Source organism: Poecilia formosa, unplaced genomic scaffold (assembly GCF_000485575.1).
Source record: "Poecilia formosa unplaced genomic scaffold, Poecilia_formosa-5.1.2 Scaffold255, whole genome shotgun sequence".
NCBI classification, from domain to species: Eukaryota; Metazoa; Chordata; class Actinopteri; order Cyprinodontiformes; family Poeciliidae; genus Poecilia; species Poecilia formosa.
This window is the reverse complement of record NW_006800194.1, coordinates 467036-483749: the sequence shown is the minus strand read 5'-3', so window position 1 is coordinate 483749 and position 16714 is coordinate 467036. Positions and strand designations below refer to the sequence as shown.

The following is a 16714-nucleotide window of genomic DNA, read 5'->3' as shown; positions in this document are numbered from 1 at the left end:
GGAAGAAGAAGTTTTCTGGCAATGAAAGATGAAGCAGATCTGTTCCCAACAATAGGAGACTTTGTTTACGTTTCTGTAAAATATGGTTTATTTGAGAAATGAAAAAGAGATTTTTAGAATTTAATGCGACGATCTTATTCAAACTCTACACAATATCTGATGGTAGTCAAAACAGATGGTGAGCTTTCTGGCTTTTAAAAAGCATACTGAAAAAAAGTAAACTGTTTATTTTGCTTTGTGCATATTTGGGTTGATAAAATTATAAGAGGCAAAAATATGGAGGGCATCCATATTATGACAAACACCATAGAGTTAAACACTATACTTGTAACAGATTTCAGCAGATCTTCTGAGGCAAATCAAGTTCAATTCCAGATGAATGGAACTAGATGTTATCATAAATATAAATGCAAAAACTTCACAGCGCTCTGCATGCAGTATGTTTTGAAATTGCATCTTCCTGTCTCTGCTAGGAAGAAGTCATTGAATAATGATGAGCTTAAAACCTTCAACCGGCATCTTTACGAGGCCTTTAGCTTTTGTTCTGTGTGTGAATTCACACCTTTCACACTAAAAACATGTCAGTTTCTAGGACATAGAAACTGCCTCACCAAACAGCATAATGGCTGGTCATTGAAACTGCAGTCAAACTTGAATATATTTTACTTAAATAAAACTTTCAGACATCTAAAAGTTGTACCTATTGTACTTGTAAAGTAAAACCATAAAAAAATATATTTTAATTGGTCCAAAGGCCAGCACATATCATCATAAGACATTTATTTAGTGTTCCCTCAGTATAGGATCAGCTCTACAGGGGCGCTGGCCCCCGATACGACCCCTGGCTCGAACCTCCCATGCTTCCTGATGTCATGGCTGATTTTACCTAATGTTTCCATGATGCCACACAAGAAAACAGAGTTTCAGGTATTGTCCTTAAGTACATCCACAGATTCAATTCAAATGTTGGGAATTGATCAGAAACTTATGACATCCTAATCTGAACTTTTCATTTTTTCCCCTAAGACAATCTATTAATTGTAGTTCATATAAACTGAAAATTTGATATATACTAATTGTTGTAATATGACAAAACTGAACACAGTGTGACAAAACTACATCCAAAGAAACACTGACTGTTTGTACTTCACCAACTCTAAAGTCCAGTTGCTACCGATCAGCTGGAAAAATACCGTCTCCTCTGTCTCTTTAAATGGGAACGCCCTGCCTCATATCTCTGCAGATAAGTTAAGGGCAAAACAAAGATGGAAAGAATGTGCTTGAAAACAAAGCCCACAGGCAGGAACAGAGGACTTAGTGGTGACATTACTTGGTGACTATTAATATCTGCGTGAGGTGTGCAGCCGGTCATGATTAGAAAACGCTGCTCTTTTATTTTCCTAGTTAGCGTCGCAGACAGCTAATCCATTTAAATCCATTTATGGGCTCCCTGATGCTGTGTATTCGAGTCGCGCTTTGAAGTTTCATTATGCCGTATGCAGCACAGAATTCAAGACATGCAAACACATCCATTGATTTGCTAGAGATTTCCACCAGTCATTAAACATCTACCATTATCATCTTTGAAAAGCCCCCCAGGTGCCTGCTGCCAAATAGAGACTTCTTTATTGAAGATAGCTCTAAGGTTACCAGATGTTACAGATCACTCAACTAAGTATTATTTGATTTCAACCTTATCACCGTAGAGCAGAGAGCCCCCTGCTCAGGGTCTAAATCCAGCCTAGCAACTCACCTCCTCCCAAACAGGGAACATGCAGCGCCCCCTCGGTTTCCTAACAACAAGAATATTGTTGATTTTCTGTGGCTTTCGTCTTTAGAACCTCTAATTTAAGCCACCATTAAGATTCAAGCCATCAGGTGGACAGATAATTAAGGATTTATGAGTGAAATATTTTTTTTCTCACTTATATCAGTAACATCTGTCATGCTTCCCACACTTATATTGCACACTGACTGCTATTTTGTTCATAAAAAAAAAAATAGAAATTCAATAGCCGCCAAGATTATTTCAGAAAATGAGTTGGTGCACGAATCATGAAAATGACTCGACAGGATGCAGAATCCAAACAACCACTGGGTATTTTCCAGTACACTGTCAAGCTTGTGACCAGGCTGCTTTCCCAGTGAGGCAGAGATGAGTGCTGATGGAGAGGCTTCAAAAGCTGAGCAGAAAAGACAGGCTGACAAACGTGACTGTGATGGGAGATTATCGAGCAAGAGAGGCTGGAATGGTTCCTGAAATACTCACTCTAAAATTTGCGGGGTTATTTCATTAAAACAAATGCTGGGTTCATGTTGCTGGGATAGGTGTTGAGTGTTTTTTTTTAACCAGTTAGTGAAAAATTGTGATTAGAAAAAGCTTTCTTCTTCAGAATCCATCATGTTGAACATGTTGCACATGGATTCAATCACCTTGGTATTCATGCTGTGCGACATGGAGTTGTGTTCCATGTCACACGTAAAAGTGTTCCAGTCTACATTGTTGGAGAAGTCAGGATTTCAACATCGATAATGTTCGCAACACCTCTTACGGACATTATTTTAAGCTTTACTCTACATAAGGAAATTATTTTTCTGACTAGGAATCGTAATTTCCCAGTTCTGACTACAACTGGAACGCACCGTTATCCATTCCACAAGAGCTCATTTCCCCTTTGGAGGAAAGCAGGCCATAGGTTTTGCAACAGTAAAACAACAAAACAAGTATGTTTATGTAAGATTTAGGTGTTTGAATGTCATGTTCAACAATAATATAATATCTGAGAACTGTTGCCTTCCGCCATGAAGATACTGGTTTCGCATCCTGCCAGAGCATTTCCTTGTCCTCTGGAAACTGTTACCATCTGTGAACCTGCAAGGGTTAAATGGTATATAGACAATGAATGGATTTTTACTTTAATCTAATTATGACTTGTTTACAAATCCAGGTTGTGGGTTATTATTTTCAACACACTCTACTTTAGTCACTTTAAGCCATTTCTTGAGGGTGTTGAAAACATAACCAAGTATGATGGATCAAACCCAACCTTGCTATGTTTCCTTCCCAGGGTTAAAAACAAGGCTTGGTAAAAATGACATTTTTTACCCAGGGTGCAAAGACAGACAGATGCTGTGTCCTAAGATCCGGCGTTGTATTTTGTTTTCAGTGTTCCTGATTTAGTTTTAGCAGGATGTGAAAACACACAAATTGAATTAAAATCACAAATATGAACTGTCCCAAAATACGAGTTTCTCATACACAAGAACTCCTGCCCTGTTGTATTTCATGAAGAAAAGAGCAATTGGAGGGAAAGCCAGAAAAGATTGTATCATAGCAACTGGCCTGATTCAAGGAAGCTCTAAATCACAAGGTGCAAGAGACTTGTGCTGCCAAGCTCCGGAAATCATTACACCTTTAATAAAAAGGTTCGTCTAATCTAGGCAGCCAGTGTGATTGCCACCTGAAGGCATTAAGATTATGTATTTTGTAGTGAGTGGAAATAAACACATGCTGCATGGCTGATGCCAGGTTATTTATTCTGTAATCAGGTTTAACACTAAACGGAGCAACGTTTTTTTCTTTTTTTTTCAGATAAATTATCCAAATCATCACTTTAAGTACACACATAAAGCTGTAATGTGGCTAGCAATTGTTTCTGGGATACCAAAAAGAAAACTAAATTTATGAGAAAGCAACCAAGTAAAAGGAAACTATATAAAAGACACCCTGATATAGTTATCAAGTATTCGAGCTATAAGTGTGTGTCTGTATATGCACTGATTTTTGCTTACGCAAGGTATCCCCTAGAAAACTAGCCTGGTGGGGGAACAAATAAAGCCTGGTGGCCTGCCAGGCTTATAATACACTGGGGGAAAATACTCCATGACTCAGACATGTTTCCATAATGTCAATGGAGCCTGACTTTAAGTAGTTTTTAGTAAATTTACATGATTTGTTTTATATTTTTGAAAACTTTCCAAATTCCATACTGGAGTTTTATCTCAAAATGCTTGTAAATATTTTTAAATTATTTTATTCAAGAAATTAAAATCTTCTTCCAAACACCTATTTTCACCCTTTTCATTGTGGTTCATTGAGTTGTGTGTCTCTGTGACCAGAGACTCAACCATCTGCAGCAGGCCAAGAACACATCTGGCCAGAGTTGGTGAACCACACATTTGAGTCAGGATAAGCCGTCATTGGTGAAGGTTCAAGGGCTTCACCAATCTAAAACAGATCATTAAAATGTTTCCAAGACACAAACAAAACGTCTGTTAAAAGTTTATTTTGAACAAATTTTATGGCCCCGATTTAGCTACATACAGGGGTCCACTGTACTGCAAATAAAAGTTATCCAAAAATCTGATCCAGAGGATGAAGAGCAAAATGTAACCTAGACTAGACCGACAACCATTTAACCAAGAAGCTTTGGCAGATAGCAAATGGAACTGAATAGGATTGAAATAACATTTGTGTGTCTCACTGTTCTGTTTTCTATTAAAAATAGACCTCACATTGTGCATGTTGTTGCATGAAATCAATAATGTAGTGTATTCTTGATTAGAGGCAGCTACGGCTTCAAATTAAATTCTGAGTTGAGCTAACTACAAATGCCTTTGTGCTTTACATTTACCACTTTGTCCTTGCAGGCTGCTTTGATATCACCTTCACTCTCCAGCTCCCACATGTCTGGCCTTGCAGCTCAGGAAAAGGAGTTTACAAACACTGTCCGATGTGATTTATCTTCCCTTTAAATTGCAATAATCCACAGTCGAATTGCTTCTCTTGGAAAATAGAAAAAGCACAAAGGAAAAAACAACAACAAAAAGCTGAAACATCACAGGGCTCCAAACTAATGTTATCTCCTTCACCAAACAAGTGATGTTTCAAGCACTGCTGCTTTTCATCATGCTGTTTACTCGTTTGGCCCACCACCTGCTCCCTGGTTTTTGATCCATGTCGTTAAGAGTTTATACAGGGTTGCATTATGCCTCCACAACCAAAACCCTATTTTATATATTCACTATGTAATCAGCTTCTTTGCTGTAAGACAGCAACAACAAATCAATGTATGCTATGAATACTCTTTTAACGTCACCCACCAATAATTATCTACCAAAACGGTCTGCAAGTCCTGAAATAAAAGCAAGAGATGAAAACAAATCCCCACATTACTCAAGCAATACCTCGTTTGAGCTTTAAACTGCTTCTTTTCTAGCTTCCTGTTGCAGTTAGCTGTGATGCAGCACTGATACTAAACAGCAATGTGAGATTCAAGTTCTTTTGTTTTTTCTTTTTTGTTTGTATTTTGTTTTAATTTAACTTTTTTTTTCTATTCAAGAAGTTTTTGGAAGTTTACTTCTGTTAGGAACTGAGACCGCCGTCTCTCTAAAGGTAACGAAACAATGCAATGAAAACAATAACAAAGTTATTTATATGTTTGTCCATTATATCTGGAAAAATTTTTTATAGACATTACAGCACTCAAACCATTCACCACATGTTAATATTGCTTTCTGTCAGCAGAAAAAGTTTTTTTTTTCTTTTTTTTTTTGTAAAAATCACTTACAAACTAAATTTAGCAAGGCTATTTATAATTTTTTGGCTTAGCCTAACCTTTTTCTATGTCATACTCTAGATCAAACTGCTGGTATAAGCAAATTGATTGACTTTGCTTATGACAAAATATGTTCTCTTCTAATGCTAGTGTAAAGTTTGCATGTCCTTTAGTCACCACTAGGGGAGCTGCAGAGCCAGAAGCTCCATCTGCCCCCTCTGAGACACTCAGTTGCAGTTCAATTTTTGGACAGTTTTAAATGGTACATATATGTGTTATAATGCAAAGAAGAGTTAACTTCAACTTATACATTTTGGTTCCATTTTACTTATTTTTCAGGTTTTTTTTTCTTTTTTTAAAAAACACCATTTGATTCCCTCTGCTCTCAGAAAAAACTTGGGTGATTTCTAACTTTCTTTCTCTTTCTTTGTTCTGTACATATTCACCAAATGACAAAGCCTACTATATAATTTTGCATTTGATTTAAAAGTGCTTTATAAATTAATTGGATTTACATTCTATTTTTCAGAAACTACTCACACTCTTTGTCTCTGTGCGCCGCTTCCATGGAAACAAGTTTTACACAGATAGGAGCTCGCTCTCTCTCTCTCTCGCTCTCTCTCTCTCTCTCTCTCTCTCTTTGTATTTGTATATATGGATGTGAGAGGGTTGGTGCTCACATCATGCTGATTCCAAGGCTCTAAAAATAACACAAGTGCTAATTAAAAGCATACATGGAAGAAATAGCTGAGGAAGATAAACATTAGCTAAGAGCTCATTAAAAAAAAGACAAATGGTGTGAACAATGATTACATTGACCTTCAACAGGTTACTGAGGCTATACTTTGATTTCCTATGAAGTGTGAAACAATTACAGGATTGGGGGTATTCTAAGAAAAAGGTATTTGAAACCATAACTTTTGGAAAAGCCCAGGCAGGAATAATAATTTATGTCCAAGACTGTGTTTCTAAAAGTGTTGGAATAAATAATAATAATTAAAAGTCAAGCATTAAGTCTATAAATGAAGACAAATATGCAGAAGGAGCAGGTGGATGCTTAGACACTTAATTTAATAATCAAAAGCACTTTTTGGTGATGAGAAAGTGAATAAATGAATGAACAAATGCATGCTATTTTATATTTATTCGCATGCGCCACAACGCAAAAACACACCTGTGTTAAAAAGGGAAATGATTGCAATACATTTATTTTTCTTTAAACTTTTGCTGACGGGCTGGAATTACAACATAATATTCTATATATGTAAAAATCGTAGAGTGATGGAGTCAATAAAATTCTGTGAAAAACAGAAATGAAGGTCACCTTCAAATGTTCCTCCAAAGAGTTAATATTAGCTACTCTTCCAAGCATGACCGCTCCATCACATTTATGCAAATACCTTAACAGAGGTCAGTCACAACCCAGATACACACCTAGCCACACCACACACACTTCTGCTTACAACTTTACTGATAGAACTCAGCACCTCCAAGCAGAAGGTGAGTCCACCTGCCCCATTAACTCATATTTCACTCTCATGTATATTTGATTCCTGCATTTTACTATATTTCAGGGCAACATGAAGAGCTTTGATAAGTCACTGGAGATAGAAACAGAGGAGGAAGGTAATGCCCAGAAGCAAGAAAATAACTCAGAAGCATCCCATAATGTAACCCCACTTCTGCTGGACTCATGGAAGCCATACAAGGGAACCCGTGCAAATGTCAAAGGTTAGTGATGTGAAAAACGAGCAAATCTTTAGTTCAAAGACTAGTAATCTGGAAAAGTATCTGTAATAGTTCATTTTAGCTATTGATAAGTTCAAGGACAAGTTAGTCGATACGCATCAAGCTTATGAAGATGAGAATTAATATTTTCTGATTTGTCGACGTGTAATTTCCGAACATAGACTTAAGGTCAAAAGAGGTTATTGGGTTTTCTGAAATGCATAAGTGATGCAAAAGTATAACAAAGTTAAGGAATCTGGCCATGAATGTTTCTTTTCACAATTTTCCTTGCTAACAAGAGTGCATCCTTGCATGAATATCCTTTCCTCTATTTTCTTGCTATTTCAATGGCAATTTGTCTCTAACACTTATCTTTCTGCATTAACGTTTTTTGAAGAAGTGGGAAAAAGTCTTGTCAGTCATTCTGTTCAGTTTGCTCTTGCGTCGTCCTCTACCTAAATGTGTGTCTACAACAGCTTTGTAATGCCAATCAGGAAGCTACGGAGAAAGTTTCCAAAGAAAAAATAAATCTTTGTGTGGCGCAGACATTAAAGGCGTTTCGATTTGTCACAAATCACATGACTTTTTGTCTTTAAAGAGCGGCTGTTAAAGCTGAGAGATTGTTTGGAAAGCGTCTGTGGGATTCAGTGGTATGGATTCGCTACTTTGGGCATTTTGACAGCCGTCCTAAGTTTCCTCATGGACTTCAGTGTGGCAAAGCTGCTGCAAGGTACACAAACATACACACACATTGTCAGCTTCTGTGAATTATAATCTGAGAGAGCACAAGAAAGTTTCTAGCAATGGTATTCACAGTTTTTTCATTACAAATGCAAGCTTTTAGGTATTTTTGTTGGAAATTTATGTGGCAAATCAACACAAAGCAATGCACAATTGTGAGGGAGATAAGTTTAGTTGGTTTTCAATATATATATTTTTTACAACAAAAAATATTAATTGCAGTGCTGTGGCTCTGTTCAGAGCCAGTGTCCTGCTGAAATTAGAGTCTTAAGTCTTTTGTGGCCTCCACAAGGTTTACTTCCAAGATTTTCTGGTATTTAGTTCCATCCTTCCTCCCACAAAGTCTCATTAACATCCCTGTCCCTGCTGAGGAAAAGAGTCCAGACATTATGAGTATCATGTTTCACTTTGGGAATGATGTATTCAGGGTGAAGTGCAGTGTTAATTATCCTCTGTTTGAATGGTGTCCAAACAGTCCATATTTGGTCTCGTCCTACCAGGAAAGTTTGTTTTACATTTAACGTGTCCCTGCTTGACCTGAGGTAAACTGGAACAGTATTTCGAAAATGCTTATCTCGACAACAAGTTTCTCCTTGACACTCTTCCATGAAGTCCTGGAAGAGTGTGGTTGGTGAGGAAGGCAATCTAACGAGGAAGAATATTTATTGAATGTAGAGCAAATACAAAATGGAAATGCAGAGGAGGATGACTATGTGATCTTTTGTTACATCCTCAGCTCATCTGTGGCTTTATGGAAAGCTGGAAGGGCACATTCTGCTGCAGTTCCTCTGCTGGACTCTATACCCAGCATGCATCTGTGCTTTCGCCTCATCTTTCTCCCATAACATCTGTCCCTTCTCCACAGGTTTGTCCACAAACAGTTACTATACATTGCCTATATCTCTGATGGAACTCCCTTTAGGGATTTCTCCCTGGTGGGGTCTGAATACCGTCACCATCAGTGTTATCTTGGAAAACATCAATAGAAGAAAAATAAGTGTATTTTCCCTGTTACTTTGTTTCTTTTAGAATTATCTATTCCTGAACAAAATGAAATATCCCTGAGGTAAAAATAAATAAATAAAAAATCCAAGATGATTCTTGTCAAAATCTGTCATGGCTTCATGTAAATCCCAGTAAATCTGGCTTTGTTGCTGAAATGTTAGTGTTTATGTTGTTATACACTATATTGCCAAAAGTATTTGCTCACATCCAAATGATCAGAATCAGGTGTTCCAATCACTTCCATGGCCACAGGAGTATAAAATTAAACACCTAGACATGCAGACTGACAACATTTAAGTGTTTGGGAATGACAGCAACTCAGCCATCAAGTGGTAGGCCATGTAAACTGTTGGAGCGGGGTCAGCTGATGCTGAAGCACGCAGTGCAAAGAGGTCACCAACTTTCTGCAGAGTCAATTACTACAGACCTCCAACCTTCATGTGGCCTTCAGATTAGCTGAAGAACTGAGAGCTTCCTGGAATGGGTTTCCATGGTGGAGCAGCTGCATCCAAACCATACATCACCAAGTTGGCTGTAATGGTGTAAAGAACACCGCCACTGGACTCTAGAGCAGTGGAGGAACGTTCGCTAGAGAAACGAATCACGCTTCTCCTCTCCATTTGGCAATCTGATGGACGAGTCTGGGTTTGGAGGTTGCCAGTAGAACTGATGCTTGTCTGACTGCATTGTGTTGAAGCTGTTCTAGCTGCAAAGGGAGGACCAAAGCCGTACTGAGCCCTGTGGATTAGGAATGAGATGTCATTTAAGCTCATATGCGAGTCAAGGCAGGTGGGCAAATACTTTTAGCAATATAGCATATCTCAGCAAACTTAGTTTATTGTTCTTTCTCTTCCAGTGAAAGACTATGACATGAAATTTGGAGACACTTCTTCACATCAGCAAACTAAATATTCTATAACGTTTCAGTTTCAGCCTCTTTGACTGTCCTTGATGTCTCCCAGCTTTTCTCAGAATCCCTGAAGTATCATTTTAGGCTTAATCTTATTTTTCGTTAGTGGGACCTTTTCGATTGTTATTCTGCCTTTTGGTTTATGTTCCATTATTATTTTTGCTCAGGCTCCGGTGTACCAGAAGTGAGAACCATGCTGTCTGGCATTGAAGTGCCTCATTACTTGTCTCTCACTAATATGTTCACTAAGTTTCTGGGTCTTACCTGCACACTGGCTGCAGGCAGCACTGTTTTCCTTGGCAAAGTTGTAAGTAATGATTTGGAGCAACAATTTTCTCATAATATAGATGTACTCATGCAGCTAATACACACTGCAGGTGTTTTTTTTTTTTTGTTTTTTTTTTTTACAACTTTCTCCCTCTTAACGTCTTAAATTCAGGGTCCATTTGTGCATCTTTCCACCATGTTAGGAGCCTATTTGGACAGGCTTTGCAGACTCATTCAAGGCAAAAAGAAGGTAAAACCAGCTATTTGTTCAAATGTTTAAATCCTATAGTTTCATTCTATTTCCATTTCCAAATCCATATGTAGTTTGTATATTCATTGATTTTCAGGAAATCATTTAGGATTTCTCATCAGTTTTTTCCTAAGTATTTCAAACGTTATGGTTTTCTGTCTGTGCAAAACACGAAATATCAGCTGCAGTTAGTTTGTGTAGGTCTGAATGAGAATTATTCACCACAACATGTGTTTTATGATCTCCAGGATGCAGGAACAGAGATGATGGTTGTAGCTGCTGCGGTTGGAGTAGCAAGCTGCTTTGGAGCGCCCGTCAGTGGTGAGAGAAATTGATGTAAAGGACATATTTAATGCATGTGCCACATTGGTTTACTTCATATAAATTTAATGCATCTTACATTTATTTTGCTTCTGGAGGATTACACACAGTGTAGTGAGAGATTTGTTCTAAATATATACTTTCAGATTCTGTCTTTGGTATTTTTCATAGATCAGTGAAGACATGCTGCTTAAAACTGTTCCTAAAGTTCCATTTCAAAACAGATTCTTTAATAACTTGTCTTTTTTTCCATTGACACAACATTTGGTCATCTATTTAGTCTTTTTGAAAAATGTATAGAGTTCAAAATAAAGCAACACACACAGTATCAATCTGAAACTATGATGGTTCTTGCAGCCCTTGCTACTGTGCACAGTACTCTTGATTTTTTGTTGTTGTTGGTTTTACATTTTTACATAATCAGTGAAGAAACAATAAGCCCAGGTGTAACTACTCTGTGCTCTACTACACAGCTTTGAAACAAGTCTCATTGTAAGGTAGTTCCAATGTCAAAACACAATGAGAATTTTATGTATTTATTTTGCTTCTTAACACATTTAAAATAAAAAAAATAAAAGGTGATCCAACTTAAAAATTGTAGTTAATTTTGTAAAGTGATCAAATTAAGTTTATCTAAGTAAATATATTAAATTCATGAAGTGATCATGTTAAGCAAAACATAAATAAATTAAGTTTAGCAAACTTAATGTAATTACATGTAGCAAATTAATATGTATATTTCTAAATTTGGAGTTTAGAAAAAAGTTTGCAATATGTTTCAAAGAATCTCTGTTCATAGTAGATCACTTAGGTTCAGGTCGTGTCACCTGTCACAGTGTTATTTATTTTGGTCGAGAGTTTATCTCATGTTGTCTAAATGCTGTGAAAATCATGATAAATGCAACTTTGCTCTGCTTGCGGTGCTTACACTGTAAAAACTCAAGGGGGCGCCCCATCTCCATTGACACGTGCAAGTAATCAATGAAAAACATTTTCTCTTTTTGAATGAGTGTGCCATGCCCTGATGGCGCCCTGGGCAGAGAACCATGTTGCACATAACAAAAACCAATAATTTGATAATGATGTTGGGACAAACAGCCACAAGACATTGAAAGACCACCAGAGGGCTCAGAGAAATATTGATAAAGCAAATCTTAATACACAACAAGAAAGCCTTGCTTTCTGTACAAAATGTATTTATAGAAAATGAGGGAAAATATCTAATTTTTTTAAATATACAATTTCCCTACAAGTAAGAGAAGGTATTTTCCGAATCCACGGTTTCAACCTTTTTTCCCCTCTATGTCTATTTGTTCATCTTTTTGTCCTTCAGACCAATTCTTGACACCAGAGTGTGAGACCAACATTGCCATGACACAACTAACATAAAAATAGGTTGCGTTGTAACACCTGAAATAAAACATGCATGCCTCTCAACACAGGAAGATATCTTAACATACTATAAATGTACATATTTGTAATATGTATTTGTCCATTTGTGGTGTAGGTGTGCTGTTCAGTGTGGAGGTGATGAGCTCTCACTTTGCCCTGAGGCATTACTGCCCGTGTTTCTTCTCGGCTGCCTGCGGGGGTCTGACCTTTCACCTGCTGTCGGCGTGGAGCAGAGATGGAGGTGAAGGGTCTGTCAATCGAGACGCAACGTCAGTGTTGTCTGGATTTGATGTGATTACATTTCAGAAAGCAAATTTTACAACACTTTTGAACTGAGGTTCTGTTATTTAAGGTTATAAGCTGTATAAAGAGTTAATGAGACTGTGTCTTTTTTGTGTATAAATCCTGTTTAGTTGTTGTTAGAGGTTGAAACTTAATGGAAATGCTTTTTTTTTTTTGTAACCCTTTAAACTGTTACCGTATTTTTTTCAGGAACGTTATTTACAAACACTCATTCACCAAGAAGGGGAAGTAGAAAGCGATACGTTTTCAGTCATGTTACATTGTGCTACCGAAAAAGGTCCAAGTATCATTGAATCATTGTGAAGATGTATTCAATGAGGAAAAATGAACTTATAATGGCTGGAGAAAGGAAAGAAAGAACCACAGGAAGCAAACTGGTGAAACGTTGGAGGGATCAGACAAAGAACGAACGCAAAGCAGTGCTGTAAAAAGCAAATTTAAACTGGAAAGAAAAGGAGTCGAGGCAACTGGGGAAAAATGACCAGTACATTTTGCAGTTTATGTTTATACTCTGAATGTACAATTGTAATATTATCTAAGACATTACCGACAAGCAGGTGGGTGGCATCCAAAAATTGTACTCAAGTAAGAGTAGCACTACTTTAATGTATTTTTTGCTCAAGTTAAAGTAAAGTGTAGACGTCCAAGAATTTACTCCAGAGTATTTGGCAACTAGGCAACTCAAGAACTGAGTAACTGATCAAAAACATCAAGCGTTTAATATTTCTAAAAAATGCACCATCAGACGGACCAGTTAAGTGGAAATGTATGTATGTTTGGATGTATTTTAAGGACCCAAAATGAAATAATTAACATAAACGACATAATTACAAATAAAAACAAATCAATTTATTTCAGTATGAAACTTAAAAAAAAAACTGCAGGTTTGTGTCCATGTCTGAGTTTTTCAATAAAACAAGCTTGTTGTTTATGATGTGAAGTTACTCACAGTGGGTGAGGAAACCAGAAATTTGACTGAAGTGAGTAGCAATACTTCATTATGTTACTTCAGTAAATGTAAATGGTACAGCCTGGTAAAATATATTTAGTAGAGTACATTTTTCCAAAAAGTTACTCAAGTAAATATAACTGAGCAAATGTAACTAGTTACCACCCATCTAACCTCTCAACTGAACCTCAAAAATTCAAAACTATTCGTTTAACGGAGCACAGAAACATCATCTATTTCAAAGAACAAGGTCTGATCTACAGGTAAATGTAACACTTTCACATGTTCACTTGTCAGCAGTGTTGTAAATAATCGAATAACTTGCAGTGTCAATTACCTGGAAAAACAAACAAAAAACTATCCAATGCATTTGGGGTAACTGTAAATTTCATTAAAACATCAGTGCAATATGTGAGTGAATATTAGATCTTTGCCCGACTGTTGATTCCAATTTGCTTTGTGTCCGCAGAGACTCTTCAGGCGTTGTTCAAAACCAATTTCCCCACCGCTACACCTTTCTTCCCACTGGAGATCCTGCTGTTTGCTTTGCTGGGGTTAGTTGACTATGACAGCTTCTGCTTAGTTCAACAAAACCTCAATTTGTCTTTGGCTGCCTCATAAAAACTGACATTTGGTTTTAATATTAATATCAGAGAGTAAGGTCCTCTGTGTTTTCCTTCAGTTTTAATTAGCAGTTCTAGTTTTTTTCCCCCCTCTCTTTTACATCATTTCCTGGCCTCCCTTCTCTGCAACCCTTCCCCAGGCCTAATGACTTCCGATCATCGTCTGCTGCCTGAATGAAAATGACTCCCAGGTTTCTCATTCTGGACTGTGTCGCTGTCTGAAAACAGGCTGCTGTGCGGGGCCGGGAGCCGCTTCTACCTCTTCTGCCACCGCTGGATCCTGAAGTTCACCAAAACGAATCGGGTCTTCCTTACGATGCTGACAACAGAGTGAGGCTTCTTTACAATGCGAGTGTGAGACAGTGATGAGTCACCTGCAGAGTATTTTAAAAGCATCCATAATGATACTATTGATCTATTTTTCATTTACTAACTTCTTTTCTAGAACACACAGAGCATCTAAATGAAAAAACAAAAAACAAAACAAAGAACCAAATGTCTGTGTTGTGTGAAAACCTCTCTGCAGGAAGGGTCTGTACTCTGGTCTTGTTGTTTTCTTTCTGGCATTGCTGACGTTTCCCCACTCCGCAGGTCAATACCTGGCCTCTAAGGTGAGAGACAAGAGCATTTAAAAGCTGAGCCACACAATCAATAAGCTGGTTATATTGTTTGTTTGTTGGTAAATTGTTTAAAATAGAGGTATCCTGATTTTTCCTATACCTAAAGAAGGATATGTGCTTTTCAAGTTTGTTTTACAGATAAAAGTATCTGGGGTACATATTTATTCAGCCTCCTAACCGCCTGTGTTCCTTGGTCTTTGTGACTCTTTTTGTTTCTCGTTCTCTAACAAACGTCTGACCAGCTGGAGTTACAATGAGGTGAAAAAGCACACGAGTTGATCCTGTTTACTAACAGGGGACTTGTGGTGACAATTGGATTTTAAAGAGGTGAATACATCCCTCTCTTCTCAGATTTTCATTTGTAAAATATTTTTTAAAATGATCAACAATGGGTGTTTGTGTAACGTATAATCTTTTGAACATGGACTGATCTACGGTGAATGTACCCCAAATTAATTTTAGTTTACAGCCCAAAAAATCTCGGGGGAATAAGCACCTTGTTACTTATGGGTTTGTTTGTTTCACACCAGCTTTGGTCGAGGTCAGACTGTAATCTAAATGTCACTTATCTGTGTATCAGTGGACCACAAAGCAGCTCCTCACTTCCCTCCTGGACAGCAGACAATGGAGCTCTCAGTCCCACAATGCATCTGTGCGACTGGAGCTGGACTCGCTGGAGTGGAGCTCGTCGGGCGCCCCCATTTTCCTGTCCTTGGCTTTCTTTCTGCTCATGAAGGTACAAATAATTTAAAGGTCAATTATGGATCTGCTCTTTTCCACCAGCCTTCCAACTCCTCAAAGGCATAAAGGCATTAACATTTTCACAATAGAAAACGCAAACAAAAGCCATTGTAACCTTTCAGGCAGAAATGTCTGACACATAATATTTAGACACCATGGCTGCGAATGCAAGGAGTGATTTTACGCACTCTATTTCATTGCATTCATTCAAAAGAAATGTTTCAAATGTAGAAATGTGTTCCTGTCGAGGAGCTTCAGACGCCCTCTCAAACATAAATTCAACGCACACTTGAGTGCAGTTGGTTCAGGGTTTGTTTACTACGGCTTCCTTCCTCATGCTGCATCCAAATGGAAATGAGACAGATTCAGTATTCATGAGAGCAAAAACTGAGCTGGCATACAAACACACACACACACGCACACACCCACGCACAAACACATGCACGCACACACACACGCACACACGCACGCACAAACACACGCACACACACACTTCCCTGCGTGCAAGTTGCGAGTGACTCATCATTGGTGCAGGTGTCAGCAGAGCCGAAAGGATTTAACTGTCTTGTTCCTCTGTTGTTGATCCGGAGATGTGGATGTTGGTCCTGGCCTGCACGCTGCCTCTGCCAGCGGGATACTTCATGCCTGTGTTTGTCTATGGTGAGTGACGGGACACAACCTAAACAAGATGTTCAGCTTGAATGCCCAGAAAAAACATGGGTCATGTTTAAATTTAAGTTTGGCAGTCCAGTCAAGACTGAGATCCTCAGAGTAAGACATGACCTCTTCCACAGCATCAACGTGAAATTGTGATTCTGACATGAAGTGAAACGTCTGGCAGAAACAGCCACTAAATGATGGGTGTCACTTTACAATAAGGCTCCTCTTCGTAGATGGCTACTAAATAGTTTGTAGATATGTTATCCGTTCATCTATAAACGCTATAAAAAACATTGTTATTATGCAGTAATTGAGTGTGAGAAGGAGACTATATGCAAGAAACATATGTTTATAAATGTTAATTGTGCTTACAAATTAGTCTAATATGTTTAGAATTACAACTCTAGATAAGATATATAGATGAACAGACTTGATTCACTGTCTGGCAAGAAACAGGCAGATTTTTTCCTCCTTCTCATCCTTAATTAATACATAATAAATTGTTTTTTTTGTGATTGAAAAAGGCTTTAGAGATTAAAAAGGGGAGCCTTATAGTAAAGTGGTCTTATTGGCCTATGTCATTTTTTGCCAAAGTGATTTTTTTTTTTTTGCCTAAATCATATTTTAAAAAAAAAAAAAAAAAAAA

General features: G+C 37.7%; 1 protein-coding gene across 1 annotated transcript in view; it reads left to right on the top strand.

The window, feature by feature from the left end:
- Nucleotides 1-6905: 6905 nt before the first annotated feature.
- clcnk (chloride channel K) overlaps nucleotides 6906-16714 on the top strand; it is a 19231-nt gene continuing 9422 nt past the window's right edge. The window contains exons 1-13 of the mRNA XM_016680709.1: nucleotides 6906-7058; nucleotides 7133-7289; nucleotides 7885-8016; nucleotides 8764-8892; nucleotides 10110-10249; nucleotides 10382-10459; nucleotides 10708-10780; nucleotides 12288-12413; nucleotides 13894-13978; nucleotides 14276-14377; nucleotides 14574-14658; nucleotides 15248-15403; nucleotides 15999-16068. Of these exons, the coding sequence (XP_016536195.1) occupies nucleotides 7139-7289; nucleotides 7885-8016; nucleotides 8764-8892; nucleotides 10110-10249; nucleotides 10382-10459; nucleotides 10708-10780; nucleotides 12288-12413; nucleotides 13894-13978; nucleotides 14276-14377; nucleotides 14574-14658; nucleotides 15248-15403; nucleotides 15999-16068 (1327 nt within the window). The 5' untranslated portion in view covers nucleotides 6906-7058; nucleotides 7133-7138. The remainder of the gene's footprint in view (nucleotides 7059-7132; nucleotides 7290-7884; nucleotides 8017-8763; nucleotides 8893-10109; nucleotides 10250-10381; nucleotides 10460-10707; nucleotides 10781-12287; nucleotides 12414-13893; nucleotides 13979-14275; nucleotides 14378-14573; nucleotides 14659-15247; nucleotides 15404-15998; nucleotides 16069-16714) is intronic.